The following is a 27,436-nucleotide window of genomic DNA, read 5'->3' as shown; positions in this document are numbered from 1 at the left end:
GGGAGGCCTTGGCTTCGGGAACGGCATCCGCCCCACGAACCGTGCACTCCAGGATCCACGGCACCTGTGTTCTCCCATCTTAGAGACGTCACACGCCGTGGCCGCGGGAGCTGGTGTCTGACGGGATGCAACACGCTGGGAGAGCAAGGGCAATTTAAGGCGAACCATAGTAATTCATCAAAATCACCCACCACTGTGGCCATACGGCATGTTTTTACCCTTCCCCGTAGAGATTCTCACCTGGTACACGGCATTCATAAACAGAGGCTTCCCGGCAGCCCCGTGGGCAGGCTTGGCTCTGCGCGAACTTCCAGGGCGCTGCCCGTGGCGGAGTGGGCTCCGAGCTCGGTTTCCACAGAGAACACTGAAGCGTGACGCCACGGCAGCCCTGCTCTTCACGGGGTCCTCCGCGCGCCCAGCCCTGGGCAAGGCTGCAGCACGGGGGCCACATGATGGGGCAGGAAAGGCGCACGCAGGGCACAGGTTGGGCGTGGAACGCCGTACTGGGTCAGAGGATAACCTGCCAATTTTAGTTGTTTGAATGGAGTTTAGAAAAAGGATATCTGGAAGAGGTTCAGAGGTGATGCTTTGATTCTAGAGATGCACAGAAAGATCAGTGTTTTTTTTTTAAAGATTTTATTTATTTATTTGATAGAGACAGAGACAGCGAGAGCAGGAACACAAGCAGGGGGAGAGGGAGAAGCAGGCTTCCCGCCGAGCAGGGAGCCCGATGTGGGGCTCGATCCCAGGACCCTGGGGTCATGACCTGAGCCGAAGGCAGTTGCTTAACCAACTGAGCCACCCAGGCGCCCACCTTTTTTTTTTTTTTTTTAAAGATTTTATTTATTTATTAGAGAGAGAGACAGCGAGAGAGGGAACACGAGCAGGGGGAGTGGGAGAGGGAGAAGCAGGCTTCCCGTGGAGCAGGGAGCCCGACGCGGGGCTCGATCCCAGGACCCTGGGATCGTGACCTGAGCCGAAGGCAGACGCTTAACAACTGAGCCACCCAGGCGCCCCTGAAAAATCAGTTTTAAATTCCTTTGTAAGCAGGCTTGTTGAAGAGTCTAGCAAGAGCTCAGCTCCAAACAGGACAGATGGTGGGGAAACAGCCAAATTTGCACGGGCTGCTCATGAGTGCTCCCGGAAGCACGCCCCCACCCACCGCCCCCAGACTACAGCCAGGGCCCTGCTCACCCGTCTGTGGTGGGCCTGGGAAAAGTGTCCTGGCTCGCCCACACCGCGTGGCCGACGCTCAGGGCAGGTCCCAGGTCCCCTGGGGGAGGAGGACATCAAGCTCTTCCCCACCCTGCAGCGGACATCAGGGCAGCCTTACCGGACGGTGCGTGGTCCACGCAGGCCCTCAGGGAATGCTGTTCCCACAGGGAAACTCCACCGTGGCTGTGGACGGCTGGGATTATGTTCTCTTGGGGGAAATATGTCAGATTTTAAAAACACAAAATAAATTCACGGTTAATAAAAAGGCCTCGAAGTGACAGGCCTGAACAACGGCCCCTTGTTGTCACCTTGTTGTCACAGAACAGGAGCCGCCGGAGAAGGGCTGCCCCCCCCGGCACGGCGTGTCCGGCTCATCGGCACACTGGCGAGCCCGTGCCCAGGCCTGATAGCAAATTCGGGCTCATTCAGGAACCGTCGAGTCTCTGCTCTAGCGTTTCACTTTGGTTCACGGTACAAAGACATAAAACAGAAAACCCTCTGAAGAGAAAAACTACCTTCTATACGCAGCTTGAAAATGGAGAACCTCATTTTCCAGTTGAGCCACATTCACGGTCAGCCAGGGGCAAGGTCTTCAGGTCCCTCCTGCCAAGCTGCCCAAAATGACATTTCAAGATGTTTTGCTGCCTAGTGGTAAGATCCGAGGAGGGTGAGCCGCCACAGGGCAGGGTCAGACCGCAGGGTGCCCCCTGCCGCCCGCCGTCCCGTCCTCCAATCAGCAAGGAGAGCCTGCCGCCCTCTGTGCTGTCCTTCTGGGCTGGAAGCCCACAGCCCCAAGGGCCCACCCCATTCCCACCCCGCCATACAGGGACACCAGCCCCTGGGAACGTCCACGTGCCCAGATACTTGAGAACCCGCTTGTTCCTGCTGGCATCCTGCTTTTCCTGTTGGATGTGGGATTACGGCCTCCGGACGGCTCAGAACCTCCCGGGGGCCAGCTCCGCGATCTCTGATCAGGCAAAGCCCAGAGCTTACAAAGTGCAGCTCCAGGCCCGGCAGCTCCAGGCCCGGCTCGGAGGAGTCACCACCGCCAGGGCTGTCAGACGGGCTGCAGACACGCGCTCTCCTCCAAGGAGGAAAGCCCGGCGAGAGGAGGAGCCCCCGGGAGTCACCTGAAGAGAACAGCCGCTGCGTGGAGATCAAATCCAGCTATTTTAACACCCCATCCGAACACCACGGAGTAAGCAGCCGCCAAGTTTGAGAGCCCTGTCCTTCCCCAGCAGAAGGTGGGGGTCAGACCGTGCAGGGGGACTGCAGAGACAGCAGGGGCTTCTTCGCGGCCCAGGCCCCCCTCCACCCACAGCCACTGCCTGAGCTTCGGCCCACACCCTCCCCCCAGGCTCGGGCACCAACCAGCACATTGGGTGCCCGTGAGCACGGGGACGCAGCACATGCAGCTGGGGAACCGTCTTCGTGAACCGAGCAAGCTCCTTTCCTCGGGGGACCCGACAGCTTTCTTGTCAGGGCCCAGCACTGCCTTGTGAATGACACTGGAGCCCAGTGTCCCCAACCAGGGCTGCCCCCGAGGTGCAGGCCCAGTACCACCCCCAGGAAGGACTGGCAGCTCCGATGCCGAGTCAGCAACACACAGAACCGCACACGCCAGCTCCCCGAGCTTCCAGGGACGTTCCAGAACGAGGCCGCCAAGGCGCACCCGACACACGTCCCGGAGAAGACGGGACCGAAGGACTGGAGCCTGCCCCACGCTGGAAAGGCTCGGCCAGAGCTCCCTCCACAGGAACCACCTCTGTTCCCTGGAGGCGGGCTGCTCGTCCCGGCAAGGGGCAGAGCTGGCGGCCTTGAGTGAGACAGTGAAGCAGCCTTCTCACCGAGCTGAGCACACACTCCAGCCGGCGAGAAACCCCCCAGGAGCTCCACTGCTTCGGTGGCCCCTCTGCCCTGGCTGCACGGTGAGGTCGCCAGGAGGCCAGGAATCCGCTTAGACCATGTTCCTACTGGAAGGCCCTGCCCGGGCGGCTCGGCCCGGGGCCTCCGCAAAGCTCCTTGGGGGGGATCGGACTGCGGCGCCAGCGTGGAGAATCACCATCCTGTCTGGCGCTGACACGTGTTGAAACTGGAACCCACAGAGCTCAGCCCATAGCCCTGGGGTAACGCAGAGCACGCAGCACGCCCATCACTGGTGTTTCTCTGGACGGGTACACCGCGGTGCCCCACCCAGGCCACGGCCGCTGGACAGCACCCACGTGCCTCCTTCTGGAAAAGACTGCAGTGTGACGAGAACCTCGGGGGTCAGGACAGCAGACTCCCCACCTGCCCCCGCCCCTCCCTCTGGCGCCCTCTGGTGGCGGGGCTCAGGCCACGCCAAGGGTCCAGCAGCAGGTCCTTCTCGAGCTCTCAGACCTCAGAGCCGCACTCGGGGCCTCCCTCCCTCAGGCCACGTGAGGGCCGCACATGCACATGCATTCACACACGCATGCACACACCCGTCTCTATGTACAAGACGCTTTTATTGGCTTTGAAGTTGTGTTTCCGGTGCTTTCACGGAAAGCAGTACTTGAGACAGTTGTGTGTGTCGGGCTCCGTGCAGCACACTTTCGGGATTAAAGGCCGACGATCGGGTAGTGAACCTTCAAGTACAGTCAGGATTGATGGTGTCGGGCTCTGAATTTGGGGACTAAAGATCTGACTTAATGGCTGGGCTCGAATGCGGAGGATAGAGCTTAATGAACACCCAGAGCAAAGGTGGTCGCCACCACACTGGGCCCTCCAACCAAGGCCCGCGGGGTGGGAAGTGGGAGCCGTGAACCAGCTGTGTGGGCCGTGCGCATCCTGGGGGGCGCCTTCATCCCACGAGTCCCACTGAGTCCGTGTGCGCTGTCCCCAGGACGCCCAAGCGAGGCAGTCCTAACTAATGATCTTGTGTTGAGAGTATTTTGGGATCTCGGAGTTAAAATAACCGGACTTATTTTTCTTTTATCCAAGAAGTAAAAAAACGTTACAAGAATACAGATCCTGGAGATCTCTGTACATCACAAGGCTGAACGCAAAGTCTTTGAGACCATTTCTCTACAAATAGAAGAGTATTTCAGGGAAAAGCCTACATGTGTCCTTCTATGTAAACAGTAGAACTATGAAGAAATATCTTATTTTGAGGAAGTTTATTGTTACATTTTTGCAATAATAGATGAGGCACGACTATCTCCTGCTTCTCCAACAACTCAATAAAAAAGACAATAATCAAGGATAACAGTGAAATTAAAATAAAAATACAAAAGCCAAAGGTTTTAGAGACAAAAAACAACTACAGTCTATGTGTGGGGAAGCTGTGAATGGTTTTAGTTGAGCCTTGCAAAAAGTTTCTTTCCCCAATTCCGATGAAGCCCAGAACCTCGAGCCAGGGCCTTCAGAGACCGCCCCCCCCACCCTGTCCGCCCAGGGACCCAGGCCGCGGCGCCTGCCCGGCCCCCCACGCAGCTCAGCGCGCAGCCCCGCCTCTCCTGCCCGCGGTGTTAAAGGGGCCGGAGCGTGGTGCACATGGCGGGCAGAGCCCAGCCCAAGGCGCCCCGAGTGCCAGCGGGCAGGGGCCAGGGCCAGGGTGACGGCTCCTCCATCAGTAAGTGGCAGCTGGTGAGGCCCTGACAGTGAGTGACTCGTGAGGGGGGGCCCGCCGCCCTGGGGACAGGGCTGGAAGGACCCCAGACCACCCTGAGGGAGCCTGCCAAGAGTGCTCCTTTTCCTTTAAGCCCCGGTCATCGGCACTGACCCTGGGTCACATCCTTCAGTTTATGAGGAGCCCCAGAAGCAGTACACAAACAGCAATGTTTTTTTCCCAGCCAAAAAAACCAGAACTCTAACATACACGGACACAAAGCCTCGAGCACCAAAAGAGAAAGAATTTCATGTTGTCGCCTCATTATGAACACTGATAACAAGGATGACTCAGAAGCAGGTTGCGCGCCCTTTCCTTCTGGATCAGCATCTGCCACAAGATTCTTGTTTATCTTGCTTGCTGGAAAGGAGCCAGGAGGGAGATGTGAAAGGGACACAGGATCGGGAAGAGGGCGGCCTTGGGACGGGGGCCACAGTAATGGTCTGGTGCCGGTTAGATGAAGCTCTTTTGTTCCCTTTTCAATGCTGGGGAAAGTCCCAACACACCAGACAGACTGTCCTAGGAGAGGAACGCACAGCGGGACCAGCTTGGGATGCAGTGTGCTGACAGCCAGGGAGCGACGCCTGCACAAAGGTAAGTGGGCAAGGGCACAGAGAGGGACATTTGTCCTCCTGTGTCCACACTCACGGGCTTGGGCAGCTTCTCCTGGATGAGAGCTATGTCCGGCAGTGTTTGCTGGTGACATGTGTACACGAATGGAAGCAAGAGACCTTGGTAAGAATCGAGACCCCCAGCAGAGCTGCAAGCGGGGACCGGCCGTCCAAAGGCATCGGGGTGGGGGCAGTCTGCAGAAACTCAGAGTCTGGGCTCTCTGAAAGGTCAGCTGCGGCATTCACAGAGGCTGTGCTAGGAATCCTGCCAGTGTTCAGAAGCCCCGAGGGGAAGAGGAAGCGCTCTAGTACCTTCTGAAAGAAGGGAAGGCGGATACAGCCCACTGCAGGTGTCAGGACTTGAAAGAAGAGTCACCTGCGAGGCCAGGGGGAGGGAGGGCGGGTGCGTGTAACAGGCGTGCCCACCGCCGGCGCACCGGCCGTGGGGTGTTAAGGCAAGCCCACGCCCACCCTCTAAAGCTGGGGGCCCCTGGCCAGGTCATGGGTGCCTGGACCAGGGTCTCTCAAGGAACCGGCACTAGGGTTTTCCAAGGCAACGCGTGCGCTTTGGGAGGTGGCGCAGAGACGCCTGATCTCCCGCAGACCACCGTGAGGCAAAGCTCTCGGGCTCGTCTGTCTCACGGAAGACTCGCAAGTTAGCGGGAAAAGCCGTCTGCAAGGCCAGCTGTTTGTGCTGTCGTTACTGAGAGTGCGTGTGCGGGCGTGTGCACACCCACGGCCGACACTCCACCCGCGATTAAACTGTGTCAGAGAAGGAATACAGTTTCTGGAGAGAGAGAGAAAGCTGTGTTGCTAGGTATTACGCGTGAATGCCAAAGTGACCCCTTGGATTCTCAGTAGTTTGACTACGCCCCGGGTTCAGTAGCTAACGCCCGAGTGTCCGTGTCCCCGGGCCTGGGGCGTGGCTGGCGTGGCCGGTGCGGCGGCGGCACGGATCCGAGGAGCCCCCGCGGGCCCGGCTGCTGTGGGCGAGGGCGGGGGCACCCCGCCCCTCACTGCAGCATGATGTCCTTCAGATTCTCCTGCAGGATGGTGTCCTTCACAGCGTGGAACACGAAGCGGATGTTCTCCGTGTCTATGGCGGTGGTGAAGTGGTGAAACAGGGGCTTGCTGCGGTTCCGTCTCTTCCGGTCGAAGCACTGCACCAGGTAGCGCTGCACGTCCTCCAGCCTGTGCGGGTCGCCCTTGAAGTCGGGGAAGTGCTTCTTGATGCTCACGGTCTCGACCTTCTCCACCAGGAGGTCCATCTTGTTGAGGAAGAGGATTATGGAGACGTTGAAGAAGAGCTTGTTGTTGACTATGGTCTCAAAGATGTTCATGGACTCCACCAGCCGGTTGGTGCGCCTGTCCTCCATGAGCACCTGGTCGTACTCGCTGGAGGACACCATGAACAGGATCGATGTGATCCCGTCAAAGCACTGGAACCACTTCTGGCGCTGGGACCGCTGGCCGCCCACGTCCACCATCTTAAAAGGGATCTTTTTAATGACGAAGTCATGTTCCACAATGCCCTTGGTGGCCTTCCGTGCCAGCAGGATGTCCTGCTTGCTAGGAAAGTAGTTCTGTAAAATACAGGAGAAGGTGAAAGTTTAGCAGCAGCAGAAGAACACGGGAAAATGAGGATCAAGAGTCCAATGCACTTGGGTGAGAAGTTGCACTGAACACCAAAAGCCACTTTCGTCTGTACCATCAGACACTGGCCACGGAACAGAGGCGAAGGCAATAAGAGCTTCTTTCTTTTTTTTTTTTTTTAAAGATTTTTTAAATTTATTTATTTGAGAGAGAGAGAATGAGGGAAGAGGGCAGAGGGAGAAGCAGACCCCCTGCTGAGCAGGGAGCCAATAAGGGCTTGTTTCAAGCGAGCAGAGGCCCCCTGGCCTGAGGCAGGTTGCCGGAACCCCCGGGTCTGTTTCTGCCCACGGCCACCTCTGTCCCTTCCTGAATTCTAAAGCATGCGCGTTCCCAAACCTTACTGTGAACTAATTTAATCTAGGTTTGCGATGCTAGTTAGATTTAGTCCGCAATCTACGTAATACGTCATTCTGGGAAGTCTTCCGCAACCGTGGCGCTGCCGTTAAAACCCTCCACGACCACTGCGCACAATCACGCGGGCAGCGGCCCCGCCAGAAACCAAACAGGGGCGATGAGGCCTCTGGGTCCAGAGCCCGCTCACACGGGAGCAGGGGCAGAGAGCCAACACTGCAGGGGAGACAGCGACCGGCGCGAGAGGCCCCCCCGCAGGAACGATCCAGCTACTTCACCACATAAACGGGGAGGAAAGGGAAGACGGGGGAGAAACCTACGGAGTAGAAGACAGGTGAGTGACGCGGCCCAAGTGTGAAGGACGGGCCTTACGAGGGCGCGGATTCCAACTGCCAAACAAGCAGCGCACACGGGAAAACACGGATGGGACACGCGGGCAGATCCCCGAGCAGACCGGATGGCGGTCGATATCGAGGAATGCTGCGGATGTCTTAGGAGCAACAGTGGTGTCGCGGGCAGGATTCAGGATCCTGTTACTGTGGAACGACGCGAGGATGTGTGTGCTCCTGGCGGAGGGCGGCCCGGAGGCTCATCCGACGATTTGTCCTTGTGTGTGTGTGTGTGTGTGTGTGCGTTTCCCATCATAAAACGTTAAAGGAAATCCTCCGTTCACTAAAGAATCCCTGAGTCCTCTGTGGTAGTCCGAGCAAGAACGTGAGGAGGGAATGCTCACGCCACGCACGGACGTTCCCTCCACGCTGACCCAGAGTCGGGAGCTGAGTGAGGGCAAGACATGACAGCTCCGTCCACAGTCATCGGATGCGGGGCGCAGGGCGCCCAAGGATGGTGCACACACCCGCGGGCCGGGGGCTGCTCCGGCCTCCAAGCACACGCTTCCTAACCCTGGCTCACAGTTCTCGGGGGTGGGGGGTGGGGTCTGTACTCACCAGCTGGCCGATCCGGTCCAAGTTATCCAGAAAGTACTTCACCGATTCACCCTGTCACAGAGGAAAAACACGCACGACTCAGTCTTGGTGGAGAACCCTGATTTGGCCACTAGGAGATGATAACAGAATCACATGAGTGTTGTTTCCCCTCTGTATAAATGGGAAGGCAAAGAGACTAAGAGCATACAGGCATTTTTAAAAAATTAAAAACACAGCTGAAAACATTTTTAAATGCAGTTTCTCTAGAATTCAAGTTCAGACTGTGTTTTCAAAGCACCCCGGCTGAGTCTGGTGACGGGCAGGGGGCTGGCCCCTCTGGCCGGGCTAACCCTTCCTTTCCAGACAAGCACACTGGCCTGCTCCAGAGCCAGAAGCTTACGTTAGGGCCCTGTGAGCAGTCCTGCTTGGACAGAGATGGCCCAGGGCACTGTGGATGTGGTCTCTAGAGAGGGCAAATCTTCAACGACAGGCCTGTGACCACACACTTTCCAGTTTCCGGAAACGGGCCCAACATTCCACTGCTGCCCCCCACGTCTGTACGACCTGATTCGCAGCCTCGAACGAGAACCTTCAGTCTGGGTTCCTGCGGTGGAACAGCGAACCTGTCACGGCCTGGACGTTCTCTGCCCTGAACGTCCATACAGAGACCGTTCTCCAGCAAACGTGCACCTTATGGTCACCCTGGGCCCCGTTTCAGGAAAAGCGTTTAGAGGGTGTTCAAACACTGAAGGGAGCGGGACAGAGGACGGGGTGAGCGCATAGCTGCGATTCTCCCTCAAGAAGCAGAAGGCAGACGAGTCACGGCGCCCCGCGCACACGGAGGACGTGGCTTCCACAGGCACCACCGGACGGCGCTCGGTGGCTCGGGCTCCCTCACGCGGGCCCGGGGACAGTCCCGCCGGGGAAGCCCACGTCTGCCTGCGTTCACACAGAAGCGTGCAGGCGGCAGGCTGACACCCTAGGCCGTCACGGAGGAGACACCACCGGAAAGGTGCGGGATTATGGCTCGAGCCTATGACTTTATATAAAACAGTAAAGGAAACCGATGAAAATGACAGGAGCAACACCCTGACCCCTGGAGTTCTGCCCCAGTCAGCCTCCAACAGGCCCCAAGGAAGACAGTAAGGAGTCAATTTGCTTCAGTGGGAGTCAGCTGTCCCGTTTTACGTCCCTCCAGCCCTGTGGAGGATTGACAAGACAGCAGTTTTAAGGGGGACAGAAACACGCATCACACACACTCTAGCACAGAGGATTCGCATGTGCAGTTCTCCCGAATGTCAGCGTGCGGTGGGCGCAGTCTGCTCTCTGCTCTAGGGACACACAGGCAGGAGGGATGGCACCTGGGGCTCCAGGACGGACACCCCACTCCCTGGCACCCCGCCTCTGCCATTCTGCCAGCCGCGCCCTTCGGTGTCTGTCCCCTTCTGACACCAGCCTGGGTGTGGGGACAGCCATCTCCACAGGGTGGGGCAGCTGGTCCAAGAAGGGGCGACAGAGAAACCCATCTGATCCGTGACTTCCCCCACAACCACGTCTCTCTCAGCTCCCCTGCCTCCCACTCAGGGACTCTGGAGGTGCAGGGAGAGCTGGTGGTGTCTGCACACCTGGAGACCAGCTGGCGGCGGCCCCTCACAGCCCGGGCCACCCTGGGTCACTCTGAGGCATGCGGTGGCACCGGGCGAAAAGAAAGTGGGCTTTGGTGTGGTTGGGCATAAAGTCACGGCCAACGTCCCGTCACCACGGCCTGACAACTGTCCTGGGGAAACAGTGACACATGCGTGCTCACCCAACGGTGAAGGTGTGAAAGGAAAAGTGCCCCAGAGGACACAATGAAGGATGAGCGAAGTATAAAGTATTAAAAAAGCGAGAAAGCGGTATGTCCCAGTTTGAATGGAAAGATCCCTAGTGAGCTTGAAGTCAGGGTCACCCCACCTGCGCTCCAAATGTTAGCATCCTTTCACTCCTTCAGAGGTACAAGATTTATCTGGGGCTCTCTGCCACCACCTGCATGCTCGGGGGGGGTGTACGAGGAGGGGGAACCCAGTTTCATGCCAGGCCTGCCTCTTCTCGGCACTAACTTGCGGGTCCCTGCGGCAGCTGCCCTGGGGCTGTCCGTCCACAGAGCTCCCCCATCAAGGCAAGGAGGGAAGAGAATCAGCTCGTTCGGACCAGCAAGGAGTCACTGAGCTCCACACTCCGTGGCCCCGCCAGGCTGAGTGGGGACCATGGTTTGGATGCTGTGGTTTACCGTCAGGGACTGAGGGGTACGCCATCAGATTCGACATGCAGCCTACAGAACGATCATTTGCACGGGCTTCATGGTTCCCAGAGCACCAGTTCCTTAAAACGTCCAGGTTTAAATTCTGACAGATTTCCGACACTGGGGGAAGGAGTCACGTCTTGGGAGAAATGGCAAGTGGCAGGAACTAAGGGGCCACCACAGAATGAACCATGTAGCACCCGCTGCAGACTGTGCCACCGCCCCCATCATGTGCTGAAACCTAGCCCCCAGGGCCATGGCATCGCGGCTTTGCAGGGTGGAGCCCCCATGAACAGGGTCAGCGCCATAATAAAAGAGACCCCAGCGCTCTGGCCCCTGCCTCCTGTCTCGTGAGGACACAGCAAGAAGACACCATCCATGAACCAGGAGGGGGCTCTCACCACACCCCGAGTCTGTGGGCACCTTGACCTTGGGCTTTCCAGCTTCCAGAATATTTCTCAAAATCACAGGTTAGGTATGTTTATCAGCAGACCAAACGGACAAAGATGGCACCTTTACAAAAAGAGGATCACGTGTGGCCAAACAGTCCCGGGGTCCTCTTGATGGCCACTGCAGTCTCATGGTCTAACGAGAAAGAGTACATGAGAAATGGGCTTTTTATAACCCTCCTTGGTCGGAAGATCTAAGTCACTTCTTTAATAACACCATGGATCCACGGAGTAGACGAAAGCTTGTTAGGATGTGCTCAGAGACTACTAGGCACAGGCTTGACATCAGACTGCTTTCCTGACCCAATTCCCAGCAAAATGTGCATTTCTATGACCAGCAGCGGGACGAGTCTGGGGGGTGCTTGTGGTGGTGAAGGGGGGCTGATCAGTCTCAAGCAGCAGCGGGTCTTTTTGGGGTGCTTACAGTTGTGCCACAGATGGGCAAATGTGGCCGGAAGACAGTGGGCAGGGCCTGGACATATCACACCCATAGAGAGAATGAGCTTTTTGGCAAATGGACTCTATTCTTCATGACATCTTCCCTGGGAGCACCCATCACCCACACCTGCTGCAGACGAATCACATAGCGGGCTCGCTGCTGCTTTGAAGCTTCTGTCCCCATCACCAGACACACCCCTGCACACCCGTCCGTCCGTGTGCTGGCGGTCCCTGCATTATGAACCAGCCCCGTCAGAGGACATCGGCTGACCTTGTACACTTCATCCAGCTAATTCAAGACTGCGAGTGAACAGACTCGGCTTTTTCAACACCACATAAGACCAGGCCGTCAAGATCAATATTCCAGGGGTGCCTGGGTGGCTCAGTCGTTAAGCGTCTGCCTTCGGCTCAGGTCATGATCCCAGGGCCCTGGGATCGAGCCCCTTATCGGGCTCCCTGCTCAGCTGGAAGCCTGCTTCTCCCTCTCCCACTCCCCTTGCTTGTGTTCCCTCTCTCTCTGTGTCTCTGTCAAATAAATAAAAATAAAATCTTAAAAAAAAAAAGGATCGATATTCCAGGTTGACTGGTCACACCCGTTTTCCTGCCGGCGATGAGACCCATTCTCCCACACCCTCGGTTCAGTTCCTAGTACTTCCTGCCAGTGCCGCGGGCTGACGGGTGCGCAGGGACGGCGGTTACAAAGAGAAACAGGAATCTGCACTTGGGGCCGGTGCGTTTTCAGTTTGGAATCCTATCTCTGCACACATGAGCTGTTCCTATAGTTCCTGGACCCAGTGAGGTTGATTTTGGTATTCTAAAATGGGGTCAGTCACATGGGATGGAGACACAGGGCTTGTCAATGGTGAGCTAGAGGACTCAGAAGTTTACTTCACTCGTTTAAACATATTACGAAGACAAATTTTAAAACTGCTGTATATTAGAAACAACAACAAAGTATTCCAAAGGTCAGAATTTCATTTTTATTACTTACAAATATCATATTTAAGACATAACTTTGGCTTTATAGAGATGCTAACCAATGTTTGAATAGAGAACTACAAACACTTAAAAAAAAAAAATTATCTAACTCCCCACAGGAAACCCTTCACTTGAATTCAGGCTTTGCCAATACCTATGACATTTCACTGGGGTCTTGTGAGAGTAAATGATATCACAGCTGTGAAAGTATTCTGGAAAAAGATAAAGCATCATATTAATATACATCACATAGAAATAGAGATTCTCAAATTTTAATCTGGGTGCCTATAAATTGTTGCTAATTGGCAATCCTAAAATATTAGGTATAAGATTCACTGTAGCACCTCTAGAATATCAAAAGCCCGGGAAGAACCCAAGTGTCCACAGACAGAAGGAAGGCTGGCTGCACAAAGCACGTTATCTTCACGCGGGGGGCCGGACGCAGCTGTGGAGAGCGGATGGTTGACACACGGCTGTGTGAAAGAAGCAAGGGGCACAACAAAGTCTCCTTGTGTGTAAGAATTGGTGGGGAAATTAAAGCAGTTGCTATTGGCGTATATTTAAGAAAGGAGACACAGAAAGATAAACCAGCAACAGATAAAAATGATGAGGTACAGGGAAGAGGAAGACAGGGGAGGAGACACAAGGGTAGAAGCTAGATGTCTCAGAATGCATTTTGCCTTTGGAACCATGCAGGTATCTTGCATAACTAAGAACAAAATTTATTTAAAATATCAACCCCTCAAAATGGAAACCAAACTACAACAAGTGAACCTAACAGCGTGTCAAGTGGGGGCAGAGCCCAGGACACTGGTGGCCTAGCACTTCTGCCCCCGAACGTGCAGGTGTGGAGGAAGCTGGCCCGAGGCTGGCTCACGCTGGTGGTCCTTGTCTTACGGGATGTCGCCGTGCTTGTGAAGTCCCCCACCCCCGTTCCCGGGGCCAGCTGCTCCTTCCCATCTGTCATTAAGACCCCAGGAAAAGGTCCACCGTGAGCGCTTTAAAGTGCCAGGCCCCTCTCATCTGGGATTTCTCTTTTTCTTCAACTGAGGTCAAATTCACATAACATGAAATTAACCATTTAAAGGCGTGTGTGTGTAGGGCGCCTGGCTGGCTCAGTCAGTGGAGCGTGCGACTCCTGATCTCGGGTTGTGGGTTCGAGCCCCACACTGGGTGTAGAGATTACTGAAATCAATAAAACATAAAAAAACAAAATCCTGAAAAGCAAGTGTCTGTAACACAGTGGCATGTAGCGTCTTCGCGGTGATGTGCATCCGTCAGCTCTACCTCGTCTGAAGACGCTGTTGTCACCCCCGAAGGCAGCAGGTACTCCCCCGTTCTGCTCGGCATTGCGCGCTCACGGTTCACCCATGTCGTAGCAGCTGTGGGTGTCCTCCGTTCTCTCGCTGAACACCCCGCATGGGCACACCATCCAGCGCTCACCCACTGCTCAGTGGACGGGCATCTGGACGGCCTCCAGCCCTTGGCTACTGCTAGGAACATTCACGCAGAAGTTTTCATTTGAACACCTGTTTTCAATCCTTTTGGGCATATATTCCACCTAGTAGTGGAATTTCTGGGTCATACGGCAATTCTAGGTTTAATTTTTTGAGGAACCACCACCGTGTTCCACAGCGACCACCCCCGTTTGCATCTACACCAGCAAAGGTAAGAAGGCTTCCCATCCCCGCTGGCCCTCGCTAGCCTGTGACCACACTAGTGTATGTGAAGTGGCGTTTCACTGGGATCCTGTCTGGGTTTAAGGCGGTGCTGTCTGTACATGAGGAACTTTGCGGGTGTATGAAGAGCTGCTAGGCTCATCCCTGAAACAGTTCCGCAAGGTTAGTAGTACGAATTATAGACTCAGCCTTGACAACCACAGATTTAGATTCTCCATTTCTATCATAGGGACCGCCACAGAAAATGAGCTAGAAAGAAATTCCAGAGCATGATTTTAGACATTCTCTTCCTCCAGATAAGAAAGCACCGACATCAGAGGGTGAGGGAGGCTGGGAGTAGGGGTGGGAAGGGAGAGGGCTGAGCAAGTTCCTAAAGGTTTCCACTGCAGAATCCCACCTTTTTGATCCCACACGTAAAGAACCTCCAAGTTGTCACTCCGGTCCTCACAACAACACAAAAGCTGAAGAAGCTGAATGAAAACCAACAACCCTTCTTAGATCCGTCCCAGATTTGATGTTACAGGGCAAACCACTGCCCCCCACCTTGGAGAGGCAGGTGAATACAGAGACTTACAGCTTACTGGGGATGGAAGACGCGGCTGGAGCCAGCAACTGATACATTATGCCTGACTTTCACCAGAAAATGACAGTGCCCGCTAAAAGGCAAAAATCACAGCCTGAAGAGATGAAGCAAGCATTGGAGCCAGACTCTGATATGGCAGAGGTTTTGGAATTAACAGACTAGGAATTTAAAATAATTATGATTTATATGCTAAGGATTCTAGTGGAAAAAGTGCACAACAGCAAGAACAGATGGGAAATGCAAGCAGGGAGAGGGAAACTCCATGAAGCACATGGAAATAATACTAGAAACCAAGAAGAAATCACAAAGTACATTAGAAAATATTTGGGGGGGGGGGCCTGGGTGGCTCAGTAGGTTAAGTGTCTGACTTCGGCTCAGATCATGATTTCAGGGTCCTGTGATAGGGCCCTGCATCGGGCTCTGTGCTCAGCGGGGAGTCTACTTGAGGATTCTCTCTCTCCCTTTGTCCATACCCCTGTGTTCTCTCAAATAAACAAATAAAATCTTAAAAAAAATACTTTCACATGTAGTTAATGTATTATTTAGGGGAGAAATCTGTACCTCTAAATTTAGTGATGTATGAAGTGCTGAATCACTACACTGTACACCTGAAATTAATATAAAACTGTATGTTAACTATACTGCAATTAAAATAAAAAATATTTATATTAGAAAAGAAAAACGATCCAAAATCATTTAAGTTTCTTTCTCAAAAAGCCTAAAAAGGAAGAGCAAAGAAAACCCAAGGGGAGTAGAAGGAAGGAAATAAAAAAGACCACATATCACTGAAATAGGAAATGGATGCACAATGAAAAAAAATTAACGGGGCCAAAAGTTGGCTCTTCAAAAAGGCCAACAAAATGTATAACGTCTTAGCCAGTAAGAACAAGGGGAATCACCAGCACCGGCAATGAAAGAGGAGTTACTCTGCAGACCCTACAGACATTACAGAGATATTAAGAGAACATTATGAATAACTTCATGCTAACAAACTGGATTTCTTCGATGAAATGGACAAAACTTTCAAGATTTCAATTTACCAACAGTGAAACCTGAACAGACCTATGTTTACTTTTAAAAAACATGAATGTTAAAACAAAACATGAATTTGTTATAACAAATGTTCCCCAAAAGAAAACCCGAGGCCCATGGTTTCATTGGTGAATTTCACTGAATTAGGTGAATCAAACACTCAAAAAGAGGTAACACTAATCTTATGCAAACTTTTAAAGAAAACCAAAGAGGAAGAATACTTGCTAATGTCTTTTATGAGGGCAGCACAACCCCAATACTAGAACTGACAAGCTTTACCAAAAAGCAAAACTAAAGGGCGCCTGGGTGGCTCAGTCGTTAAGCGTCTGCCTTCGGCTCAGGTCATGATCCCAGAGTCCTGGGATCGAGTCCCACATCGGGCTCCCTGCTCAGCGGGGAGCCTGCTTCTCCCTCTCCTACTCCCCCTGCTTGTGTTCCTGCTCTCGCTGTCTCTGTCAAATAAATAAATAAAATCTTAAAAAAAAAAAAGCAAAACTAAAGACCAAAGCCTTCTTGTACAGACACAGTATTCTTCACAAAAGCTCAGCAAGTTGTGGTATTGCGATTTATGGTAAGAAATGTATATTTGGTCTTCATCCCCTGGCAGGCAGAGCTCCTAAAAGCCTTGGGATTTTCCTAAATGATAAAGAGATAAAGGTACCTTTTATAATTCATAACAAACCCCTTTCAACCTCACCTGTGTTTACGTTAATCAGGCGACTTTTGGAAAGCTCTCAAGGATAGGGGCTGGTCCCCAGAGGAACCAACCGTGATTAGAAGGTTGGAACTTTCAGCCCCACCCCTGACCACTGGGGAGGGGTGAGAGGCTGGAAGTTGAATCAATAACCAATGGCCAGTGATTAATCAATCATGCCTATGTAATGAAGCCTCCATAAAAATCCCTAAACTATAGGATTTGGAGAGCTTCTAGGTTGCTCAACAAAAATGTCTCCATTTTTGGAGGGTGGTGAGCCCCAAACTCCACAAGGACAAAAGCTCCTGTGCTCAGGACCTTCTGGAATGGCACTGCCCTGTGTATCTCTTTGTCCAGCTGTTCATTTGTAGCCTTTAATATCCTTTGTAATAAACAGGTAATCTATTAAGTAAGCAACTGGAATATAAAATTTGAAAAAAAGCAATTCCACTTAGCACTAAGGAACACAATATATTTAGGAATAGTTTTTTTGTTTTGTTTTGCTACAGATTTTGTAGTTTGACAAATAATTATAGATGCACAGAAAGTTGTAAAGATAGTAGAGATCTGTGTACATCACCCCACTGCCCTCGATGATTACATCTCATGTTAGCACAGTACCGTATCGAAACCAGGGAACTGACGTGGGTACAATGTGTGCGTTCAGTTCTACGCACTTCATCACATCTGTAAATTTGTTTAACTACCGTCCCTTCCACAACTGAGAGAGAGACGTGATCTGGGAGCACAGAGATCTCCCCCCAGACACCCCTACAGTCACCCACCCTCCTTCCTGCCATCCCTAACCCCTGGCAGCCGCTAACCTCACTGCCACTCTTTGGTCAGTCACTGATCCGACTGCTGTCTGTGTAGTTTCACCTTTTCTAGAATGTACCTTAAATGGAATCATATAGCAGGTGACCTTTTGAAACTGGCTTTTTCAGTCAGCAGAAATGCCTTGAGATCCAACCAGTTGTGTGTATCAACAGTTTGTTCCTTTTTACTGCTGAGTAGTCTCCAGTGACGGGGATGCACTGTGGCTTCTTCCACCACTCACCCATTTGGAGACCCTGTGGCTGTGGCTCTTACAAGTAAAGCTGCCGTCAACAGTCATGTATGGGTGCTGTGTGGACACAGTTTCCATTTCTCTGGGATAAGTGCTTAGGAGATGGCTGGGTCACATAGTTAAGTACATATTTAGGGTTTAGAAGAAACTCCCAGGCTGTCAGCCGGGATGGCTGTGCCATTTTACATTCCTGCCAGCAACGTGGGAGAGACCTGCTTTCTCCGCATCCTCACCACCTTTGTCTGCTATGGCTATGCTGCTTTTCTGACTTCTATTATGTATCTCAGCATGGTTTTGCACATCCCCTAGTCTGCAATGACCCAGTGGCTGGTGATGCTGAGCATCTTTCCACGTGCTTATTTGCCATGTGCACATCCTCTTGGGGGAGATCTCTTGGTATCTTTTTTTTTCTTAAAGATTTTATTTATTTGACAGAGAGAGACAAAGTGAGAGAGGGAACACAAGCAAGGGGAATAGGAGAGGGAGAAGCAGGCTTTCCGCAGAGCAGGGAGCCCGATGCAGGGCTCAATCCCAGGACCCTGGGATCATGACCTGAGCCGAAGGCAGATGCTTAACGACTGAGCCACCCAGGCGCCCCGATCTCTTGATATCTTTTGCCCACTTTCTAGTTCGATTGTTTCATTATTGCTGAGTTTCAAGAATTCTTTATGTATTCTAGAGAAGGGTCCTCGGTTGGATGTGTGGTTGGCAAATATTTTCTGTCTGTAGCCTTTTAAGGGGGTCTTTTTGCAGAGCAAAAGTTGTCATTTTGAGAAAATCAAAATTGACTTTTTTTCAAAAATGATTTTTTTCTCTTAATGGGTTTTGCATTCGGGGTCATATCTAAGAATACTTCACCCAGCCTCAGGTCCCAGAGTTGCTACTATGTTCTCAAAACTTTCTATTTTATGTTTAAGTCTATGCTCCAGTCTATGTCGCGTCTAAGATCATGAGATTTAGTCATGGCTCCTTTCCTTTCTTTTTTGGTCTATGGATACCCATCTGCTCCAGCACCACACGTGAGAGGCCAGCCTTCCTTTGTTGGACTGCTTCTGCACCTGTGCCAGAATCGGTTGGGTGTACTTGGCGAGGCGGTAGCTTTGGGTCTGTTCTGCTGACCCATGTGCCCCTCTCTCCGCCAATACCACCATGGGGATTACCACATACCACTAGGCTAGTGCCTCTCCATACAAATTTTGGAATAATCATATTTATATTTACAGACGGTCTGGCTGAGATTTTAGTAGGAACAGAAATCTGTATGTGAATGTGGGGAGAATGGACACTGTCCCTCTGGTGAGTCTCCTAATCCAGGAGCATGGTCCATCTTCTCCATCTGTTCAGATCTTCTGTTTCTTTAATGAGTATCCTGTCATTTTTAATCCTACAAGTCCTGTACGTTTTTGCTAAATTTCCATCAGAGTATTTCCCCTTTTTTTTGAACACTTGTTAATGGCATTGGCGTTTTAAATTTACGTTTCCATGTGCTCGTTGCTAGCATACAGAAATAACGTTCACTTTTTACATGTATCCCGTAGCCTTGCTGAATTGACTTAACTAGTTCTGTGACTTTTTGGGTGGTCCCTTGGCATTTTCTATATCATCTGCCAATAGGAACTTTTTGGATATGTGTGCCCCAGGTTTCCTTTCTTATATTTGCTGCCTTGTTGCAGTAGCTAAAATGGATTTTTAAAAAAAGGTTAAAAACCTCTTCTTTGGAAACTGTAGAACATTGGCGCAAAAATTCAAGACCTAAGTAACTGGAGAGATGTGCCATGTTCATGAATTTCAGAAGCCTCAATATTGTTAAGATGCCAGTTCTCCTCAAATTGATCTAGAGACTCGGTACAATGCCAATTAAAATCCTAACAGGTTTTTGTTTTTTTTGGCAGAAAATGACAAGCTCATTTTTAAAATGTATTTCTGAAAAGTGACCTAGAGTAACTTAATTTTGTTAAAGGGAAAACGTCTTTACAATGCCTGATTTCAAGACTTTTCTCTGAAGTGGGAGTAAGAGTGGGATTGGTGAAAGGAAAGGCAGACAGACAACTGAGCAGAAATGAGAATCCGGGAACAGGACCTCCCGCAGATGCCAAGTGGGTTTTGACAGTTGTCAAGGCAACTCAAGTGGGGGAAAGGAACATTGTTTCAAAAAATGGTGCTAGAAAGACATCTGTATGGGGCAGAAAAAGGAACACAGATCCTTATCTATATCATACACGAAAATTAACTTAAAATGTGTTCACAGACCTAAATGTAAAAACAATTAAAACTACAGACTTCAAACAAACAAAAAAACCCACCACATAGGTGAGAATCTCTGCACTGCTGGGTTAGGAGAAGATGCCTGTGCTGGCCGAATGTTCAGATGCGCCTCAACCACTTGTGCCCACGTACAAGCTCTTTCCCTCGAGCAGGGGCAGAGCCCATGGAGAGCAGGCGGCAGCACTCCTGGACTGGGCTACTTGGAGCTGAGCCAGGGAGATGATCCTGGGTGGGCCTGATCTCATCAGGCGAGCCTTTCCCAAGAGGCACCAGGTTGTGAGCGGAGGGGCCCCGTGGCACGGAACCCAGGGCTGCGCCTGGGAGAGCAGAGCGGCTACCGGCCGACGACACGGAACAGCGCTCTGTCACACAGCTGCAAGGAAATGAGTTCTGCCAATGACAGGGGAGCTGGAAAAGGCCGTCGGTGAGACCACAGCCCCCGGACCCCTTGATCTCAGCCTAGAGACTGCGAGAGCGGACCCAGTGAACTCCAGGCACCAGGACTCCTGACCCGCATGCACTGGGAGCCCGTCCATCGGTGTGGTGGTTCTACCTGGCTACGTCGTAACAATTAGGTACCTGGCAACAGGACTAGGAAAGAAAGGGTCACCTTCACTTGTATGTCCTTAGCTTACCAACAGTGTCTTGGCACTTTGGTACTGAATGCTCGTGGGTGAACGAAGATATGGCCTTTTTTTCTAAGCAGCCTTCTTCTAGTGCTAGCTTAGACATTATTTCCTCAGATAACTCGGTGGATTGCTGACTTGTGTTTGGTGTCTAGGATCGATCTAGAGAAACGTGCCCCCACACTGGAACGGCAATAAGGAATGATTTATCCTCCTCCTTATAATGGAGCCGCCTGATTCCAAGCATAGAAGCTCTAAAGCCTAGTGAGTGTCTGAAAAATCTCTTGCTTAGGCATTAGTCATTTGTTAACTCAAAACAAAGGGGATGAGTCAGAATCTTGTTTCTTCAGGTTCTTTATGGAAAGCCCCAGTACTTTTACTGACTTATTCAAGTCAAACAAGGGAAACCCCTCCCCCAAACGCAGTATCTCCCGATCTATCACTATTTACCGTATTAGAAATTAAAACCTGACAGAATTTAAAAATACAGGGACAAGCATAAGTCTAGTTAGCCATCAGAGTGAGGACACTGTCACATGCCAGGTGGTTTCTGGACAAGTCCACTGGCCACTCCTGAGTGAATGAGAGTGAAAAAGACACAGGATTATTCAGTATTATTCTGAAAGTTGTATTGGTCTTGAGGAGCCCCTGACAAGTCAGGACCGCCAGACCACACTGAGAACCACTGCCCTAGAGACCGCCGTACGTGCACCAGAATGCTCCCAGCGGCAGGATCATCAAAGCCAAAGCTGGAATAACCCAAAGTGTGCCCCAAGTTCAATGGATACTAACTGGCAGCATCTTCTCGAACAGCACAGGAGAATGAACAAGAGGGAACTATTACCATGAGCATCACCATGATGAATCTCAAAATATTATGGTGAATGAAAAAACCCAAGTCACAGTAAAATAGTTACACTATTCTTGATTTACACGATGCTTAAAAACTGGCAAAACTAAACCTAACAATAATTACAGTAGCTTAATACACATAAAGTGCTGACTATGTGCCCAGTGCTGATCGAAGTGCTGTACACATACTAACTCAATCCTCAAAACAATGCTTGTGGAAGGCATTACTGTTATCCCCATTTTACAGATGATAAAGCTGAGGCACAGAGGGGTTAAAACCGGGCAAGTTATAAGGTTCCTTAGGACTGCTTAGGGATACTTCGGTGGTAAATATATAGATAAAAGGAATGATGAGCCCAAATCTGAGCAGCAGTTATGGCCGGTGCAGCGGTGTATTCAACGGCAAGAGAGCACACGGTGGACAGTAAATTACCACCAATGTTCTTCATCTGAGCGGCAGGTACAGACATTTGGCTTATTATATTTAAACTGTGTATATGTTTTCAGACCCTCTTCTGTATTCATACAGGATAGGAGAAATACTTACATATTTTACAATTTTAAAAAAAGGAGGGGGGAGGGGGAGAGAGAGAGAGAAACGTAGTGAAGGGCGTCCCAGAACCACCCCTGGGCCGGTGTCTCCCTTCAAGCCAGCTCTCAGGAGAGTGCGAGCATCTCAGTGGGGCCGTCCTGTAGCACTTTTCCCAGATTCCCTGGTTGAGGCTGCTTGCTTCCCACCCGTCCCTTCTCCTGCCACCAGGCTGTCATGGGACTATGAACACACAAAAGCAACATAAATACTCCATTTAAAAAGTACTAAACAGGGGCGCCTGGGTGGCTCCGTCGTTAAGCGTCTGCCTTCGGCTCAGGTCATGATCCCAGGGTCCTGGGATCGAGCCCCGCGTCGGGCTCCCTGCTCGGCGGGAAGCCTTCTTCTCCCTCTCCCACTACCCCCTGCTTGTGTTCCCTCTCTGTCTCTGTCAACTAAATAAAATCTTTAAATAAATAAATAAATAAATAAGGAAGCCTGCTTCTCCCTCTCCCACTCCCCCTGCTTGTGTTCCCTCTCTCGCTGTCTCTCTCTGTCAAATAAATAAATCAAAAAAAAAAAAAAAGTACTAAACAGACTAGACAAGCACCTGGCACTTCAAGGTTGAGGAAATAAGAGGCACTGGGCGAGGCAGAGTGTGTTCCTGACCGGCTGCCCGCTCCGTCCTCTGCCTCGGGGAAGAAATGGAAATGTTGACAGAGGACTAAAAAGGTAGTCATGGGGAATTATTCAGGACTTCCAAGTACGGGAGAGATCACTTTTAGCAAACCAATTACTCAGGCCTGCTTCTAAGCAGTGCTGCCTTTGTGAGTCCATGCCCCTTCTTCTCCCAAAGGTTTGACCGGCCCTGGAATGCCAGGTGGGCCCATCACTGGTCACGGGCCGATCCAAGTCGCCAATCCTGCTGCCCCTTCCCAGACGTGAGGGCAAGCACACCAGAGCCTGCAGTGCCCTTCCAGCCATCCGGACGACACCGAGGTTCTCCTCCCCTTGGGGCACGGGGCATTCTTTATCCCAAACCCCAGGACGCAGGGCCAGCTGAGCTCTCAGGACGCCTCCTCCCAGGGCCGTGCAGGTCCCCCGGGCACCCATCGCACAGCCCGCGAGTCCCAGGAGAACCCCTCGGAAAGCCTGTGGCTGCCCCTTTAAGCCTCCCACCCTGCCCCCATGTCCCTCTCCCCTCCTTCTGCAGGCAGCTCATCCAGGGAGCTAAGTTTAGCTCCCACCACTTCCAGTCTTCCCTCCAGGGACATCCTCTGCTGGTGGGGCCGCCCCAGCAGCACTGCTTTCCGGAGGCCCCAGACGCTTGCTTCGCTGGAAGCATTGAGGGGCCTGACGAAGAAGAGCAGCCCGGTCCCCGGGAGGACAGGGGACCCCCACATACAACCGTTTTGGGCGGTGGGGGTGGCACTCTTCTGCCCGGACTCTCCCCCCCCCCCGTGCATTTTATCCTCCTCAGTCGGGACGAGGGTGGCCTGGTCAATCCTCACAGTCAGTGACTCATTTGGGGCCAGCTTGTTTTGGGCCCGAAACAAGAAAATCTACACAGAGCCACCATACAATGCGCACCTCACAAACCCCGACCCATTTCCTCTGTCACCTGGATCTCGGCTGCGGAGTCCTTTATGACTCAGGCTCATGGAAGAAAACCCAGTATGCACAGGAGTTCATGGGAGGTTCACGTCCCAGCCTGCTGCGCCCCCTGTCACCTCCACTCAGAACCAGAACCCCGACCCAGACCTTTCTCCAGGCCAGGGCAGAGGCACATTGGGCAGGAGCTCCAATGGGAGCTGCAAGACACACACAGTTCCAAGAATGGCTGATGTGGAGACAGAATTTAAGAAACTACAGAGGGAAAAGAAGAGTAAAGAAAACCCAGGAAACCTTTTTTTTTTAAGATTTTATTTTTAAGCAATCTCTACACCCAACACAGGGCTTGAACTCACAACCCCCAGACCAAGCGTGGCTGGCTCCACGCACTGAGCTGGCCAGGCCCCCAGTAAACATTATTAACCAGATGTGATCTGGGCTCCATGTTTTTTTTTTTTTTTTTTTTTTTAGATTTTTTTTTTTTTATTCATGAGAGACAGAGAGAGAGAGAGGCACAGGGAGAAGCAGGCTCCCAAGCAGCAGGGAGCCCGATGCGGGACTCGATCCCAGGACCCTGAGATCATGACCCGAGCCGAAGGCAGATGCTTAACCATCTGAGCCACCCGGGCGCCCCGGGGCTCCATGCTTTTTGAAAGAGGAAACTGAAAGGAATCTTCTGTAGCCACTGGAACTGACTTCATCACCCTCCAGAACCACTGTTAGCTAATCTATGTAATCTCTAAGATAGAAACAGCCCCCACTTCACAGTGTACATGCTTCCAAAACCAGCCTCTCCCCCCTAAACTCAAATACATTTTCACTTGATGTACAATCTGGCAACTCTTGGTCCTTCTTTCACATATACTTGAATATGCTAACAAAACAAAACAATCTCATGAATAGTTGCCAAAATGGGCTACTGGGAAACAAAGATGATCGGCACTGCTGTAATAAAAAAGTAAACCAACAGCAACTAAAAATGTTGCCTTCGTACTTTCGGTCGTGCTTAGTGCCAAACAGCTCTTTAGATCAGGACTCTGAATTCGGCTCCCAGCCACGTTGTCCCGTTGGTGGTATCAACCAGCGCCAGAGCCTAAGAACAATGCAGCCCGTCCAGCTGCCTAGCAGTCTAGCTGTGACCAGAGCCTGCAAACGACCCTTCACAAATATCACAAACGCCACAGCCTTGTCCTCATTCCTCCACAATGACCACCTCTCCCGTCAGTCCCCAACAAGAAGTTTGACAGCAGAGAAATTTGTGAAATAAGACATGCCAAAAATACTGACTCTAAACACCAAAAGCTCTGCTCTGGGGTTGAGGAGGTTGACACGGGTTTCCTCTCTAGGAGGAGATACAAGGGTCTAGCAGGTGCCGGGCTAGGAGATGCTGCACAGACCCTCAAGGTATGAAAGATGGCTGATGGGGTACGTGGTTGCGTCACCACACCCCTCGCTCAGCCCCATAATGGCACCACCAGCAGCTCCTCGGGGCCAGGCACCTGATGGGCATTATCTCTTTTAATCCAAACACAGTCTAGTCATTCCCATTTTCCTACTTGGAGAAACCAAAGCTTAGAAGTTCACTTGCCCAAGGTCGAAACAGCTGCTCAGCCCCAAAGGTCAAGGTCGTAAGCAGCCCAGGAGTGCAGGAGGGTGTAACTGACCACCAAGGACCACACGCCAAGCTCTGTATTTAAGAGTTAAGTCCGAATGTGCTTCCGAAAAATTAAATTAAAAAATCGGAACGAGGACAGTAATCTCATCCGTCATATGACCTGTCAGGAAGACAGAGCTCAGAGCGGCAAGACAATGAGAGGATAAACCATCTGGACTGGGCAGAGCTTTGAAGCCAACCGCTTCCCCCTCGACAGTGGAGGAGAGCCAAGGCCAAGGGGTCAGGGTGCTCTTCAGCGGGATGTTTACCCAGCCTTATCCTCCCCCACCTCGGGCTGAACAAAAGGGAAAGAGAAGTGCTCAAAGCAGCCTTCCCTCTGCCAAAAACTGACTCATCTGCAATGCTCCAGCCTAGCTCTCTGGAGCAAAAGGCCGGCTCTGCTCGTGGAACCAGCCAGAGCTGTGGCAGGCCGGGAGGGGAGGGGGCCAGGGGCAGGAGGCCAGAGGCAGGGATGCCCCAGACGCTCTGGCCGCTGAGCCAGTGTCCAGCTCCTCATAAAGAGCCCTTGTGCTTGATGTCCTCGCCACCAGGGCTGAAGGCTGAGGGTTCCGGTGCTCTCGGGCCGCAGGACCACCGACTCAGCACCCACCCCTGCGCAAATACTCTGAAGTCCTCTTTCCTTCCAGAATCACTGAAAAATTCTCTGCTGAAAAGTCCGCAGGGTTCCTGAGACCCCTTCCCCACCACAAAAGCCCCAGGGAGCACACAGAGAAGTGTAAACGCCAAAGGTGACTCACAGGAGAACCTGATGCCCCACAGCATGTAGGGGGAGCTGAGGGAGACCCAGACAGACAGCGTCTTGTGGCGCGAATACTGGCGTGCGCTCGGCACAGTTTACGTGCTTCATCTGGCGGATGACGCTCAAACCTCCAGCACAGGTAGCCCACAAAGGGTTTCTTCCTTTGGCCGCGCCAGCTGTCTGAGTAAACACTTGGTCAGAAAAAGCTCCCCGAACTCCCTCACGCCGGCAACAGGGGAGTTCTGCCGAGGGGGACGAAGCTCTCATACATGTGCACAAACGTTTTTCGACTCTGCATAGTCCTATGATCTAAAGCTAGCTCAAAACAAAAAGAATTATTCCAAGGCCCAAAATACCTGGAGAGAGCCACGCAGAGATTTACATTTTCTAGATAACGCATCAGAAAGAAGATTCTGGAAGCAGGAACCTACTGGTTATTGTGTTAACTATCAGATCATGCCAGGATGCTTAAACATCTGGAACCTTCACTAACTGCTCTTAATTAACCTAAAAAAAAAAATCACATTAGTGAACCTCTACCCTAGAAAAGATTACCTTACAAAACAAAATGAGCAAAATGATCTTTATTTAGGTTCTGGTTTGTCACTAAGGGAGAGAGTTCAGTACAAGATGTGCCTGTCAAAACCACCGTAAAAGCAACGTTCAGGTCAAGGCAAAAGAAAGTTTACATAATTACTTTTGTGGAACTGATCTGCTCAGCAATTTGGAGATTAGACCACAGTCACTGACTAAAGGTCCCGATCAATTCCTTTTTTTTTTTTTCCCCTCTGCAGTGGAAAATTGGATGTGAAATAAACACCCAGTCCACTTTCTGCCTTCAAGGATCAGCACCAGCTAGGGGCGCCTGGGTGGTTCAGTGGGTTAAGCATCTGCCTTCAGCTCCGGTCATGATCATCTCAGCGTCCTGGGATGGAGTCCTGCATCGGGCTCCCTGCTCAGCGGGGAATCTGCTTCTCTCTCCGCATCTCCCTCTCTCCCTCTCACACACACTCTCAAAAAAAAAAAAAAAACAGTGCCAGCCAGAGGGCAATTAGAATTTGGACCTCACGAGCAAAGTGCCACCTACCGGAGTGTGCTCTTCATGGAACACCCACAAATGTGCATAAACCCCAATTCAGGCTACTTTTGGGGTACCTCCTTAGAACAACATCAGGGATTTGTCCAGGAACAGAGCCAAAGGAAACGCAAGCCACCCACAGCCTGAGCAGCAGAACCTTCTGGACAAAGGGGACATTTGAAAGGTGTCAATAAATTGCTTCTCAAAGCAACATGTTTTCCACCTCAAATGGAGAATTTTGCTTGATATTTCCGAAAAATGTTTTTAAACTCAGTAAATAAAGGAGTGAATTGTAGGGTTATTTCACAAAATATTGCTTCTTAAAGCTCAGGGAAGACACACTATTTTATCACATTCTGCACTGAAACTAGTGAACGATGTTCCTTTTAAACATAGAACATTCAGGGGCGCCTGGGTGGCTCAGTTGGTTAAGCGGCTGCCTTCAGCTCAGGTCATGATCCTGGGGTCCTGGGATCG

General features: G+C 51.6%; 1 protein-coding gene across 1 annotated transcript in view; it reads right to left on the bottom strand.

Moving 5' to 3' along the window:
- Window positions 1-4,340: 4,340 nt before the first annotated feature.
- The window catches only part of GNA12 (G protein subunit alpha 12), a 135,969-nt gene continuing 112,873 nt past the window's right edge, over window positions 4,341-27,436 (bottom strand). The window contains exons 5-6 of the mRNA XM_021680134.2: window positions 8,406-8,456; window positions 4,341-7,037 (exon numbers count right to left, since the gene is read on the bottom strand). Coding sequence (XP_021535809.2) covers window positions 6,468-7,037; window positions 8,406-8,456 — 621 coding nt within the window. The 3' untranslated portion in view covers window positions 4,341-6,467. The remainder of the gene's footprint in view (window positions 7,038-8,405; window positions 8,457-27,436) is intronic.

The sequence above is a fragment of the Neomonachus schauinslandi genome, chromosome 5 (assembly GCF_002201575.2).
Source record: "Neomonachus schauinslandi chromosome 5, ASM220157v2, whole genome shotgun sequence".
Classification (NCBI taxonomy): Eukaryota; Metazoa; Chordata; class Mammalia; order Carnivora; family Phocidae; genus Neomonachus; species Neomonachus schauinslandi.
This window is presented reverse-complemented; position numbering and strand designations above follow the sequence as displayed.